At 48.1% G+C, this 13,158-nt stretch overlaps 1 protein-coding gene across 2 annotated transcripts in view; it reads left to right on the top strand.

Annotated features, from left to right (window-relative positions):
• Positions 1–1,943: 1,943 nt before the first annotated feature.
• The window catches only part of LOC107537472 (interleukin-10 receptor subunit beta-like), a 33,780-nt gene continuing 22,565 nt past the window's right edge, over positions 1,944–13,158 (top strand). Inside the window, exons 1-6 of one of the 2 annotated variants that reach the window (XM_016213507.2) lie at positions 1,948–2,199; positions 3,509–3,632; positions 4,922–5,094; positions 7,490–7,650; positions 9,799–9,967; positions 12,331–12,464. In XM_016213507.2, the coding sequence (XP_016068993.2) occupies positions 3,628–3,632; positions 4,922–5,094; positions 7,490–7,650; positions 9,799–9,967; positions 12,331–12,464 (642 nt within the window). In that variant the 5' untranslated portion in view covers positions 1,948–2,199; positions 3,509–3,627. Of the gene's footprint in view, positions 2,200–3,508; positions 3,633–4,921; positions 5,095–7,489; positions 7,651–9,798; positions 9,968–12,330; positions 12,465–13,158 lie in introns of both variants that reach the window. The other variant, XM_016213506.2, reaches the window with a different exon arrangement.

Here is a 13,158-nt window from a genome sequence, read left to right on the forward strand (position 1 = left end):
TGCACAGTCACCTTGGGCTGGCTGAGCCTGGCTCAGGTCACAGCTCCTCACATGGAATTCTCTTCTCCCAAAGTCCTGTGTTGGCAGCTTCCCTTTGCCCCTCGAGCCCAGGGTGGCAACAGCCCCTGCAGTTGGTCGCTTCTTATGGGTTGCCCACATCCTGTCCACACATTTGATTAAAGACTCTCAAAATTTCCTGGCTTAAAGGCACAGCTTGCTGCTGGGCCTCTGACTGATGGGCCCTTTTGCTAAGCCGTCCAACTTCCAGGAGGTTTCCCTTCCCTTAGACAATCCCATGTGCAGAACGACCATGTCCAGGATCATTCAGGGCATCATAGGGACCGATGATATATATAAATGATACATGTTTGTAGAATAGTTTAAAAACAACAAGGAAATTCTCTTTGCTGCTAATGTAGAAAGATCTCCCAAATATGTTTTTAAGTGGGAAAAGCCGGGGTGGGACAGGGCATGCATATGCTATCTCTTGTATAAAAACACGGGAGAAATAATAGGTTTGTTTTCGCTTATGCATCAAGGTATTCTGAAGGACTCAGCAAAAAATAATAATAATAATAAAAGTACTTTTCTAAAGGAAGCAAGTCTCCTCACTATTTTTTTTAAATGAGGTTTTCTCTCTCTCTCTCTCTTTCTCTCCCTTTTTTTTGTGCTCACCCAAGGATATTTTTTCCATTGATTTTAGAGAGAGTGGAAGGGAAGGAGGGAGGAGAGAGGAAGAGAGAGAAAGAAACATCGATGTGAGAAAGACACATCGATTGGTTGCCTCCCACACGAGCCCCGACGGGCCAGTAATGAACCTGCAACCCAGGTATGTGCCCTTGACCGGAAATTGAACCCATGACCCTTTGGTGGCCAGGCCAAGGGCACTATTTACCTTTTTGTATGTTTAGAATTTGGGAACCAGATGATTGTTACTGTTTTGAGAGTTAAATTTAAAATTTCTTCCTGCCTAGGTGGGGAATTGGTCCCAGAAGCTGAGCTCAGGTTGCTCGAGTACATGGGGGTAAATGGTCCAGCTCTCAGGAGGGGTCAGGAAGCCTGGACCCCGGAACCTCCCGCCAGTCTTTCACTGTCTGGTCTTCGCCCGTTTTAATTAGACACGTCTGCATTTTGGTCACCCAATGTTGATTTCCTTTCATATGTGAAAGGAAGGAAGGGCTGAGGGAGCAACAAAGATGCTTTGGGACTACCATGCCTACGCGGTTGGACTCCTTAATTTGTATCTCCTGGGTAAGTGTTAGTTTTTGTCACCGCTCTTGTAGGAGCAGGCCTGTGGCGTCATCATCACTGAGACCCAGTGTCAGCCTGCCCAAGGGCAAGAGCCGAGCGGAACGGAGACTGGAGGCCTGTGCCGATAGGTTTCCGCCCTCCTGTTAATTTTAGGAAGACAAACATATGAACACGGAATGACTTAAGGTTCCCTAGTGATGGGGAATAGCCTCCTTTGTGGTTGGAAGAGTAATCTCTCTTAACACCCTCCTTCCGAGGCAGGATGGGCTTTCTTACCTACCCATGGTTAGAAAGAGGCCAGGCCCCTCACCTGCTACCAACATCACCACCCCGAAAAGCCATCTCAACTTTGGGTCAGCGCTTCACTTATTACTGATTTTTTCCTACGGCCCTATTTGCGCCCTTTCTCCGCCTTTCTACTGATTCTGCTTTAGTATCGCCATGCCGTCTGTTCCATAGCTTATGAGTGGGCATCTCCCTGGGCAGGACCGCCCACGCCCTGCAGTGTTTAAAAACACCCCCGGCCTCCGCCTGCGAAAGAGGCCAACAACCCTTCCCCCCAACTCACTGCGGCCTCCGGGAAGCAAATGAGAAGCCCCGTTCCCATCACCAACGCCTTTCCTGCTCCACCACCCTTGGCGAATATCTTTACCTTTCAAGTTTTTAAATTAGCAACATGCTTATTTATATTTGGAGAATTTTTCCAGACAGATCATTGCTTCTCAGGGCAGCCCCTCAACCAGCCAACCACTGTGGTTAGTATCAGCTCATTTGGGGTGGACTCAGCACAGGAAAGTCTTCATGCGGTTTTAGCACGTGTGTGTGAAAGATTGCTGGACCCGGAGGGCAATTCTAAATGGAGCCCAGAGAAAGCGATGCTGGTCTAACTGTTTTTCTTCTTCCTAGTGCACATCGGGCCTGTGGTCGGTGCTTTGGAAGCTTTGTCTGGTAAGAGATTTTTCTTGACTAAAATCTCGTGTAAGGGGCAGAGTGTGGGGGTGATCTCCAGGGGTCTACAAGGTGGGATATTTGATTTCCAATCCCAGATCCGTTGCCTGTTTTGTTGGACTCTTTTTTTTCCTCCAATACTTTCTCTGTAAAAGGAGCCAAAATTAGCCAATGTGGTTTTCACATTCATCTCACAAAGCTGTCGTGAGAAATTAACACTAGAGACTATTTAAAAACACCTAAAAGAATCTTCCATTTAAAACCCTTAACAGAAGAGTTAGGAGACACAGACTGTGCCAAGCAAAAATGGTCCAAAAATAGCTTCCCTTTGATTTGCATTCTCCCACCTGTTATTTTACACCTGGCACCAGATAAAGGAAAATCATTTTTTTAATTGAATTTATTTTGGGTGACGTTGGTTAATAAAATTATACAGGTTTCAGGCATACAGTTCTACAATACATCATCCGTATGTTGTATAGTGTGTTTACCTCCCCAAGTCAAAAGTAATTTTTTTAAACTAAACTTCTTGCATACATATACAAATCTGTCCATGAAACTTCACTCTGTGTTAAACCTGTGTCCAGGCCTGTGGTGAGCATGGGGAGTGAAGAGTTGGTGACCGAGAGGCAAAGGGCCAGGTCCTGGCTGCAGGAAACTTAAGTGATCTGAAAAACTAAATAAGGCAGATTTCAGAGGCATAGCTCCCAAGGCTCACTGGCTGCTTCCACTTCCCAGCCGCCTGACGTTGGGTCACTCAACTTCACAATTTCGCAGTCTGAAGAATGGGTCTATAGCACCTACTCCAGCATTGTTGTGGGGACTAACTGCCTGAATGGGGCCAACCTGGGCTCACATTGTCCTCTCCCTCTCCTCTGGGTCAGGGAATGAGTTCGGTGGTGGGGAATTCAGAGCAGGAGAGGCCTGCGGTGGGCCGAGCTGTTCGGGGAGGGTCACCAGAGGAGCTGGGAGGTGAGCTGAAAGAATGGGGTAGCCCACGATGACACGGGGATTGGGATCCAATGAGCCACTGAGAGTAGATGATAACTGGGAAAGCCCCAGTTCTGTTTACACCTTGTTGACTTCCAGTTTCCTAAGTATTAATCGCTAAGTAATTTCATGAGTTCATTTCTCGTGTCCGGTAGGACCATTTTCTTCCTGTGTTTTCAGGAACCCTGGGCTCTGGGGAGGGCTTCTTTGTCAGGAGTGAGGGCTCCAGATCCCGAGGGACAGTCTGCGCACAGTGGCCAAGATCCAACCCTGGGTTCCAGATTTCAATGTTTCTTTTTTTCTCTCTTGTTCCCTTTAGAGTTTCCAGAAGAGTCGTGCATTTTCAACATAACGCTAAGAAATTTCCGGCCAATCTTATCATGGGAATTAAGAAACCATTCCATCGTACCAACTCACTACACGTTATGGTACACGTGCATGAGGTTAGCTTGCCGTTTCAGCCTTCTCTTGCTAAATATGTTATCTGTCTACCATGTGGGGGTGGGGGGTTGGCTTAGTGCAACAGCTTTTCTCTCCTGGCCCCCCCCACCTCGGGTGTGTGTGTTTTGTTCAGAGCTTTAAAAGTCCAAAGACAAAAACACAAATCCTTTTTTAATTAAATAGAATACTTCACAATTCAAGGCTATTTTTGACAAAGCTCGTATTGATAACCAAAGCCAATTTCTATGGCTCAAAGCCTCAGAAGCAAAGTAATTATCGTGTGTGGTTTTCACAATGATTTCTCTAATTCAGTGAGTGCGAATATTTAAAAGTGCTCCCTTTTCCAAGATCAGGAGTCCAAAGGTCAGGGGACCAGATCAATGGTCTGTGTGCACTTTTCTTTGCTCAAGGAGAGAAGTGGCACATGAAAAAGCTTCCTGGCCCCGATTAGGAATGGCCTGGGTCCAGCGTCCTGCCTGGTCACAGCTGTGACCCTGGTGTGACCCTGGGCACAGAGCTCTGTGACTCTGAGCTAACAACCCTTCCACTGAGGAGTCAATGCAGGCTTAACAACATGATCACAATGCCTCCTTTGGCTCTCTCCTCCCGATGTGGAACAGTCACCCTCCTCAGTCACAGTTGGGCCCAGAGGCTCCTCAAAGTGGCCTTTTGTTTGTTGTTTGTTCGGCTTAAAGCTGTTACTACTACGGACAGACCCGGAGGGCCTTTTGAGTTTGGGGCCTGCTAGAGCCTTCAGTCTCTCTCTGGTCTGGGCCGTCCCCTGCATCACCACCTGCCTGTCTGAAGCTGAAGAGATGGGATGTCTGTATTGTCCTATGTAGCACAGGCTGACTTAGGACTGGGCCGTGGGGTCCTCAGCCTGAGAGAGACTGGGTGTCGGGGTGGAGGGGGACCCAGGGCCTCCACCATGAACGCCCAAGGTTTGTGCGCACATCCACCTGGCAGATTTACTGAGCACCCGCTACATGCAGAGGACAACCAGGAACCAGGGTCCCTGCCCTGCTGGCGTGGGCATTCTGAAAGTAGGCGCAGGCGCCAATAAACAGAGATACAGTGGTCAGGTGGTGGTAGACGGTGCAGGTGAAAATGTGCAAGTAAGGAGGGTGGGGGGGATGGTGTTCTGTTTTAAGTGAGGTGGTTGGGCCAGGTCACCGGATACAGTGACACGTGGCCCAGAGCGGCAAAGGCAGGGGGAAGCGGGCCATGCACCCAGTGGATTCTCATAACGTAAATGCCGGTTTTCCTTCTCCTGTTTCTTTTCCTATCAAAGTAAAGAAAAAGAGATGAAGATCGTCGAGGAGTGCACCAACATCACGAGAACATTCTGTGACCTCACGAACAGGTGGGGCAGCTCGGCCGAGATGTACTTCACCAGGCTGGAGGGCTTCCGAGGGAGCACAAAGCTGGTCAGCTGTTTGAGCTCGGTCTTCCCAGATGTGCACAGTGAGTTGTCTGTCTGTCGTCGTTACAGTGTTGTCAAGACATTTTCTCTGCCGTGAAATAGGTGGGTCTGCAGAGATGCTCTCGACTTGGGCCCGGTTTGCCTCCTGGCTCGGCCATTGCCCAGCTCTGTAGCTGGATGGTTACCCTGCTCCCCTGAGCCTCAGTTTTCCTGTCTGGAAAGTGGAGCAGTCATCGGTACTTTGCCCATGGCTGCTTACCGCCTGTGGAGGGCAGACATTCGGGCAGGGTAGGTTTGTCTGGTTGGTTTGTCTGGTTGGTTTGTTTTACAGCCTGACAGGAGGTGGGGAGCGGGGTTACATGGCCTGTTAGCTGGGCTGTCACACCTCCTTGGGCCAGTATTTTCCTTAGTACTGCGACGCACCCCCCCCCCCCAGACTACATCCCCGTAGCTTTTTGACACATGAGCACCTAGGTGAGCATGCACCGGGGCCCAGACTCAGAGAAGATGGCAGTCCAGGCGGCTCTGCCCTTCTTTCGTGGCCGCTGGAGTCAGCTCTCGATGGCACCTGTGTCAACAGCTCCACAGCAGGGTCAGCGGCCTCTGCCAGACTCCACCACTTTTCCAGTGTCCTATTTTGCAACCTGTTTCCAAGAGAAAGCTGCGGTCTTGGCTCCCTGTCACCGGTGTGGGCATGCTTAGCAAAGTGAATGACAGGTGCATCCCACCGGCAGACAGCTTAGATACTTGTGAGAGTCATTGGAGTTGTGGGCCCATCCTGTGCGTGTATAAATAGACATATCTGTGTGTCTCCACACAGAGAAGAAAGAAAAGCACAACTTACAGGTCCTGGTATTCAGATCATTAAAGAAAGTGTATTAAAGTAATAGTGAGAGATCATTTCTTTAGGACTCAAAATGGCAGGTATTACAAATATGTAAATACCTGGGTTTATGCTCTGACACAGTCCTTCTGAAGGTATTTGCAGTATTAGAAACCGTAACACATACCTGCCCTAATCCAGAACCCCTCTTTAGCAATTTTTCCTAAAGAGATTATGAGCAAAAGCAAAGATTTAGCTCCAAGAATACTCACTGCTACACAGATTCTGTTCAGAAAAGTCAGAATCAACCTGAGTGTTCCAACAGTGTGTCCATTCAGCCCTGACGCAGCCGCTCAGCGGGGCAGAATTATACGTGAAAAACTGTGGTGAAGGGCAGGGATCAGCCGACTTTCTGTAAAGGGCCAGAGAAAAGACACATTAGATTTCATGGGCCACGTCTGGTCTCTGTGACATACTCATTTGTTTACAGCCATTTCAAAAATAAAAACCCGCCCTAGCCGGTTTGGCTCAGTGGTTAGAGTGTTAGCCGTCAGACTGAAGGGTCCTGGGTTCGATTCCAGCCAAGGGCACTTACCTCAGTTGCAGTTCAATCCCTGGCCCCAGCCTGGGCACATGCAGGAAGCAACCAATTGATGTGTCTCTCTCCCATCAATGGTTCTCTCTCTCTCTCCCCCTTTCACGCCCTTTGAAGAGCAATGGAAAAAATATCCTTGGGTGAGGATTTGAAAAAATAAAAATAAATAAATAAATAAAAACCCTTCTCACCTTTCAGGTTGTGTAGGAATTTAGCCCACAGGCCAGAGTTTGCCAGCCCTTGATGTAGATACACGTGCATTAATATATTCATGAAATAAGTGAAAATATATACTGTGTAAAACAATGTGGGTAGGGAATGGTTCAGTTTTAGCTTAGGGGTGTGCATGTATGTGTGTGTGTGCACACTAGTTCAGTTTATATGTCCGTATGTTTACACACATGTAGCAGAGACAGAAGACAATTGACCACAGTCGGGGACAGTCATCAGTATTTTCCTATATTTCTGCAGTGGTTTCTATATTATTACTCTAATGTGGAAGGAAGTCACTGTTACCTCTGTATTTAGAATTCAGCCTGAAAATTGGGAAAATACTGACTTTCATCCCAAAATCTGTCCTCCATTTCTTGTGATAATATTAAGGAAATCTCTTTTGTTGGTCCCAGTTTTTCATCCATTAAAGAAATAAGAAATAGACTGTCCAGCGTGGCTCAGCAGTTGAGCGTCAGCCCATGAACCAGGAGGTCACCGTCCGATTCCCTGTCAGAGCACATACCCTGGGTTGAGGGCTCGATCCCCAGTGGGGGGCGTGCAGGTGACAGCCGATCAGTGACTCTCATTATTGATGTTTCTATCTCTCTCCGTCGCCTTCCTCTCTCTGAAATCAATAAAATAAAAATAAAAATTTGTTTTAAATAAGAAATAAAATAATGCTTCTGAAAAAAAATTAAAAATAAATAAAACCGGGGCCTCAGTGAGGACCATGGGCAGCTGCCGTATCGCAACAACAGAGCTCTCGCTGACTGACATGGGGTTTGCTTCTGACTGTTTTCTACAGTGTCTTTGGAGCCCCCCGAGTTTGAGATCGTTGGCTTTGTGGAGCACGTCAATGTGATCCTGAGGTTCCCACCCGCCTTGCCCACGTTGCCAGATGGGGAAGGCATGTGGTCTAACCTGCTGCTGATCATTGAAGAGGAGTCGGAGGGGATTGTGAAGCAGGTAAGAGGTGACAGCAGTTGTGAGTTGGCAAGGGCTCTCTTCTATGAAAAGGAAAACGGTATTTGTAATGATCTGAACAATGAGGACTGAAGGGTCTGGGTCAGTGTGGTCTGATTTCAGGAGAGAGGTCTCCACAGCTCACTCGTCGCCAGCTTAGCCCAGCAAGCAGTCTTCTTTCAGAGGATTAGCCACCCGCAAGGGGCACCCGGGCCGGAGGGGTGCCCGGTGTGGGTGGGAGAACAGGCACCTTTCAGCATCCAGGGTGGGCCTGTGAAGCAGATGAGGAGCATCAGTCCCCACGGCTCCAGCCCTCACGCTCTGTCAGAGGAAGGGCTGTTTGGGCAATTCTGTTTCCTCCTGGTTTCCCCAAAGAACCTAACTAAGCATCAGTAACCTCGGGGTGATCCTGGCATCGGGGAAGCTGGATCTTCAGTTATTTGTTCCCTCAGAAGGCTGGAGTGAGTGAAGAAGGACACACCGTGCCTGCTGGGGGGCCTCGCCGACACGGCAGCTCACGTTTGCACAGCCAGGCCCCGTGCGGGTCAGGCCAGCCCGCCAGGCTGCGAGCGGGGCATTTCAGGCGCAGGAAGTCAGAGGTCCTGAGGCCAGAGTGGCCCCAGGGGGTTGAGGAACAGCAGGGAACTGGCATGGAGTGGCCGAGACAAGAGAAGGAGGGAGGGAGGAAATGGGGAAGGATCTGGTAGGGCTTTGTGGGTCCGAGCCTGGAGTGTGATGGAGCCTCCTGGCTGGGGTGTTAAGAACGGACCACAGGATGATGGAGGAAGAAGAGGAGACGTCCAAACCTAAAGCTAGGTGGCCTGCCAGGTGCTCCTGGAAAAAGACATGCCCGCCCGGCCGGGCGTGGCTCAGTGGTTGAGCCTCGACCTACGATCCAGGCGATCAGGGTTCGATTCCCGGTCAGGGCACATGCCCGGGTTGTGGGCTCGATCAGCGACTCTTTTATCATTGATGTTTCTCTCTCTGTCCCTCGTCTTTCCTCTCTCTGAAATCAATAAAGATATATTTTGAAAAGAAAAGAAAAGAAAAAGACATGCCCATGTGGTATTCACTGGGCACGCAGGTGGGGGCCAGTCAGCCACTGCAGGACAGATAACCCACCTGGCTGGAATGGCTGACACTTGAGAAATATGAAAGAGAAGCTAAAGAAAAAACCCAGAAACATGGTGCTCGTCTTGGGCCTTGGACATAGATGAGGGAGAACTAGACAGACAACACAGCAGGACTGGGCCATGCCTATTTTGAAACAGAAAAGAAGCACTGTACTTTGACAACTCTAAGTGATTATACAAAAGAACCTTCAAAGCATCTCTCTAATTCCAAAATGGAACAGAACTACCTACCTGAGGAAGGGGGGGCAAGGTGTTTTAAGGGAGGAGACAGGAAACCACATATCAGCCTCCATTCTGCCACAGACAAGCTGTGTGGCCTCAGGGAAGTTACTTAACCACTCTGAACTATAGTTTCTTCATCTGGACAATAGGAATAATGTCTGCTTTGCAGACTTTGTTTTTAATGTTTTTATTGATTTCAGAGAGAGGAAGGGAGAGGGAGAGAGAGACGGAAATATCAATGATGAGAGAGTCATTGATCGGCTGCCTCCTGCACACCCCTGGCTGGGGGTTGAGCCCGCAACCCGGGCATGTGCCCTGACTGGGAATCGAACTGCAATCTCCTGGATCCTAGGTCAATACTCAACCGATGAGCCACCCCAGCCGGGCTGCAGACTGTTTTGACTGTCCCATGAGTTAATATTAATGAAAGTACTTTCTGAAATGTAAAGCAGATATATGCCATTAATAAAACAAGATAATCTTACTGCAAGATAAGAGTAGCTTGCAAAAATGACGTCATGGAGACCTTTATTCCTCAGTGGGACTTTTTCTTCTTGTTTGTAAAATGAGATTTCATGGTTTAGAAATGAGTGTATATACATGTACATGCAGTTTTGTGATAAACTGCTTGCCCCAGGTGACTTGTGAATTCTTTTTCTTGCCAAGCCTGTGATCTCTGTATCTCTATATAAAATTTGAAGACAAATCCCCAGAGATATTCTCAGAGCTTGCCTCTAAATAAAATTCTACTCCATGTCCTACTGATTTTTGTTTTTGTTTTTGTTTATTTTTACAGCATAAACTCAGAATAAATCAAAACACCACTGGGAATTTTATTTACACCATCGACAAGTTAATCCCAAACACAAACTACTGTGTATCTGTTTATTTTGAGCCTAAGGACCTGCAAACAATAAAGAGATCTCCTTTGAAATGTACCTTTCTTCAGCCTGGACAAGAATCAGGTATGACAGGTTTTAAAAATTGTTTTAAATGTTTGACTTTTATTCCAAGGGAAAACCTATCTAAAGAAAAGACTCTGAAAGCCGGAGAGCCCTGAGCATCTCTTCCACTAAAGGCACGTGGCAGAGGGGCTTTCTGCTGGTCAGTCTCCACTAAGTGGTGATCACCCTGATGTTGCCGTATCATAGGGACAGTCGGGTATAAGGTCAGAAATCCTTTATAAGGTCAGAAATTCTCCTGCAGTGGAAACGCTTTTATTTCAGGGAGTCAGAATAAAGTTCGGCTCTGTGTGCCCTTAGCTGGAGCATTCCTCAAGCCAGGTGCTGGAGGAGGCAGGGATACTGGAGGCAAGCACAGGCGAAGGTGTCCCAGGGCGATGGATACAGGCGGGCGGCGAGGTTGGGTATGGTTTGCACATCTGGCCTGTTTCTGGAGACAGTTGGCTGTAGCTTACAGATAAAAGGGAAACTGGCCCGTGGGGGTGATGTAGTCACTGAGGAGGCTGATAGCCTCTCCATCTCAGAGGCATTAGAACAGCAGACAGTGTCACCTCCTCACCTTCCTCCCAACGGAGAGCTTGACAGTGAGAACAGTCAGGCATAGGGACACTCACTACTCTGCTGCTTGATTCTTAGAAAGTCAGCCACGAAAATGTGAAGATCTTTTGGGCTTTATGAAGCGATCCGTGAATCGGGCGGCAACCCATCCAGCAATTAGAAGGGTGCTCCAATGAGTCGTACAACATGCAGTGTCCTCACAGGCAGAAAGGGGATGGGACTGACGTGAACAGAGTGAGTCACTGTAGGTCAGAGACCGCAGGGGTGTCATTCGGCCTACCGTGTTCCCCGTGTTGATCCCAGAAACTCCAGACTGATGGGTGGGTTTAAAATTCTCCCAGCCTGGGAGAGGATGCAGTTAGCTTAGTTAAGTTTTGGTTTGGTGACAGCTGCATAGTAAAAGTGACTCCATTTTGGCTGTTGTTTTTATTTATTTATTTTTCACAATCTTCACAACCACCCCGTAGACTGTCGGGGCTCACATCACGCGTTAGAGAAGCCCGAGGTTACAGCTAGGGGCAGGTGTGGCTGGGCAAGAGCCCCTGAAGTCCAGGTGGCCCGAGCACTAGCCAGTGCCCTCACCCCCCTTCCTCATGCCTAGCCCGAGGTTGGCCACCCTTGGCTTTTAGGGGGAGCTGGCGGTTTCTCTTTTCTCTCCTGTTTCCGTTTGGCCTGAGGCTGTAACAGTCATCCCGGTAAAGGTCTTTCTGGAAATGGAAGAGAGCTTTAGGTACTGTTACACTGAAACCTGGAGGCCAGCAGCTCTTGTGAAAGAAAGGGCTTATGGAGCCCTAGTCTAGCCGGAAAAAAGGACCTGGGGCCGGGACACAGACGGCCTAAGCCGCAGGTCCACCACCCTGGGGCCCACGGCTGGTGCACAACGAGCGTGGATTAGAAAGCTGCCAGCTGTTTCCAAAGCGTTTCCACCGGCTGCAGATAAGGGGGCGGGGAAAGGTGCCCATCTGTCACTAAGGGAGAGAGATTCACTGCTTCCTGATTGGTTGTGGGCCGTCACGTGCTCCTACAAGCCTGGGGGGGCGGTCAGACCTCCGCGGGGAAGTTGATACAAAGTATCCACAGACAAGTTGATACAAAGTATCCACAGACGTGCAGGTGCGTGAGCCGGGCTGGTGCCGACTGATCTCTTGGTTCAGTTTGCTCGGGCTCGCGGTGGTTTAACTTAGGGCAGCTCAGCAGTTCCCGCTGGTCCTTCCCTCACAACCAATTTCTTCTCAGTCCAGTCGGACTTACAGAGGAAAGTTAATTTCGGTGGGAATGTTGCAGTTTTCCAAAGGGAATTTAGACGCGATGCTAAGGGGGAACTCGAGGACAGAGGGCTGAGCAGAGCCTGGACTTGGGGTCCCGGCCTGAGGATGACCCAGCTGTTGATTTCAGGCGGAACCCCCCCCCCCATTGCCAACTTCTTGCTGCCTGCAGCACATACTGGCAGGTGGCCACTGAGCGTTTGACATGTGGCCAATGTGACTCAGAAGCTGAGGGGTGTTTTCAGTTTTGATCCATTAAATGTAGGTAGTCGTGGGTAGCTAATCGCCACGGTACTGGACAGTGCTGTCATAGATCGTAATTATAAAGTGGAAGTAATTTTACTTTTGAAAATGAAATCTGTCATTTTTATGTTTTTTTAAAGTACACTTGGATTACTTCCCATTTTTATTTTTGTACGTAATGAGAGTTTTTCCAACTATTGCTCCTTCAATGACTCCTTTACCACCAGACCCACACCTGTTTGTTCCAGCCTCTGATCGATTGGATGTCTTTTGAAATAAAGTTATTTAATTTTTTTGCAGCAGAGTCATCAGAATCTGTCAAAATAGGAGGACTGGTTGCCTTGTTTTTCACAGCATCTATGTTCATAAGCACCATAGTATTACTGAAACGGATTGGTTATATTTTCTTACGACATGAGGTCCCCAAAGTGTTGGTATGTAGTTTTTTTTTATTTCTGTCTTTATTTTTATTTTACCTTGAGAGTTTTTCTTCTATACTCAAATATTTGCACAGAAGAAAGCCCCATTTTCTAAAAGCGCCAAGGCATTTCGTCACAGTGGGTTCTTCTCTATTCTTAGAAACACACATTTTGCATCGTATGTTTTCCTTTTTGGCTTTGTCCACGTGTTGTTTTTGGCAATCACATCTTATTCCATTGGCGTGAATGCATCATCCTTCCCTTTATCATCTCCCAGCGGTGGAGCATTTAGATTGGTTTCTTTTCTGTTTCTTTTCCTTTAACTTCTTTCTTTTTTGGCCATTAAGAATAACACAGTGGACATTTCTGTATCTTTTTATTTCGGAGTACTTCAGTGGAGCGTGCACATAAAGTGGATTTATCTTATGAGGAGATGAGGAAGTAGTTTGTGACGCCGGTGGTGACACGTAGGTGTGCACATTTTTCCGAAGCTCTGCTGACACTGATTAGTCAATGTTACCGCTTTCGTCCATTTATTGTGCATGCAACAGTCCCCCACGCTTGCTCTCCTTTGTGTTACTTTCACTGTTAGCGAACGTGGCTACTCTGTCTTCATTTCCTACTCTGTCTTCATTTCCTCTGCGTTCCCAAAGCAGAGTTTCTGTTCAGAGCCTTCACCCATCAGCCCAGTCTGGGTATTTCACATATT

Source organism: Miniopterus natalensis, chromosome 6 (genome assembly GCF_054644295.1).
Source record: "Miniopterus natalensis isolate mMinNat1 chromosome 6, mMinNat1.hap1, whole genome shotgun sequence".
Lineage (NCBI taxonomy): Eukaryota > Metazoa > Chordata > Mammalia > Chiroptera > Miniopteridae > Miniopterus > Miniopterus natalensis.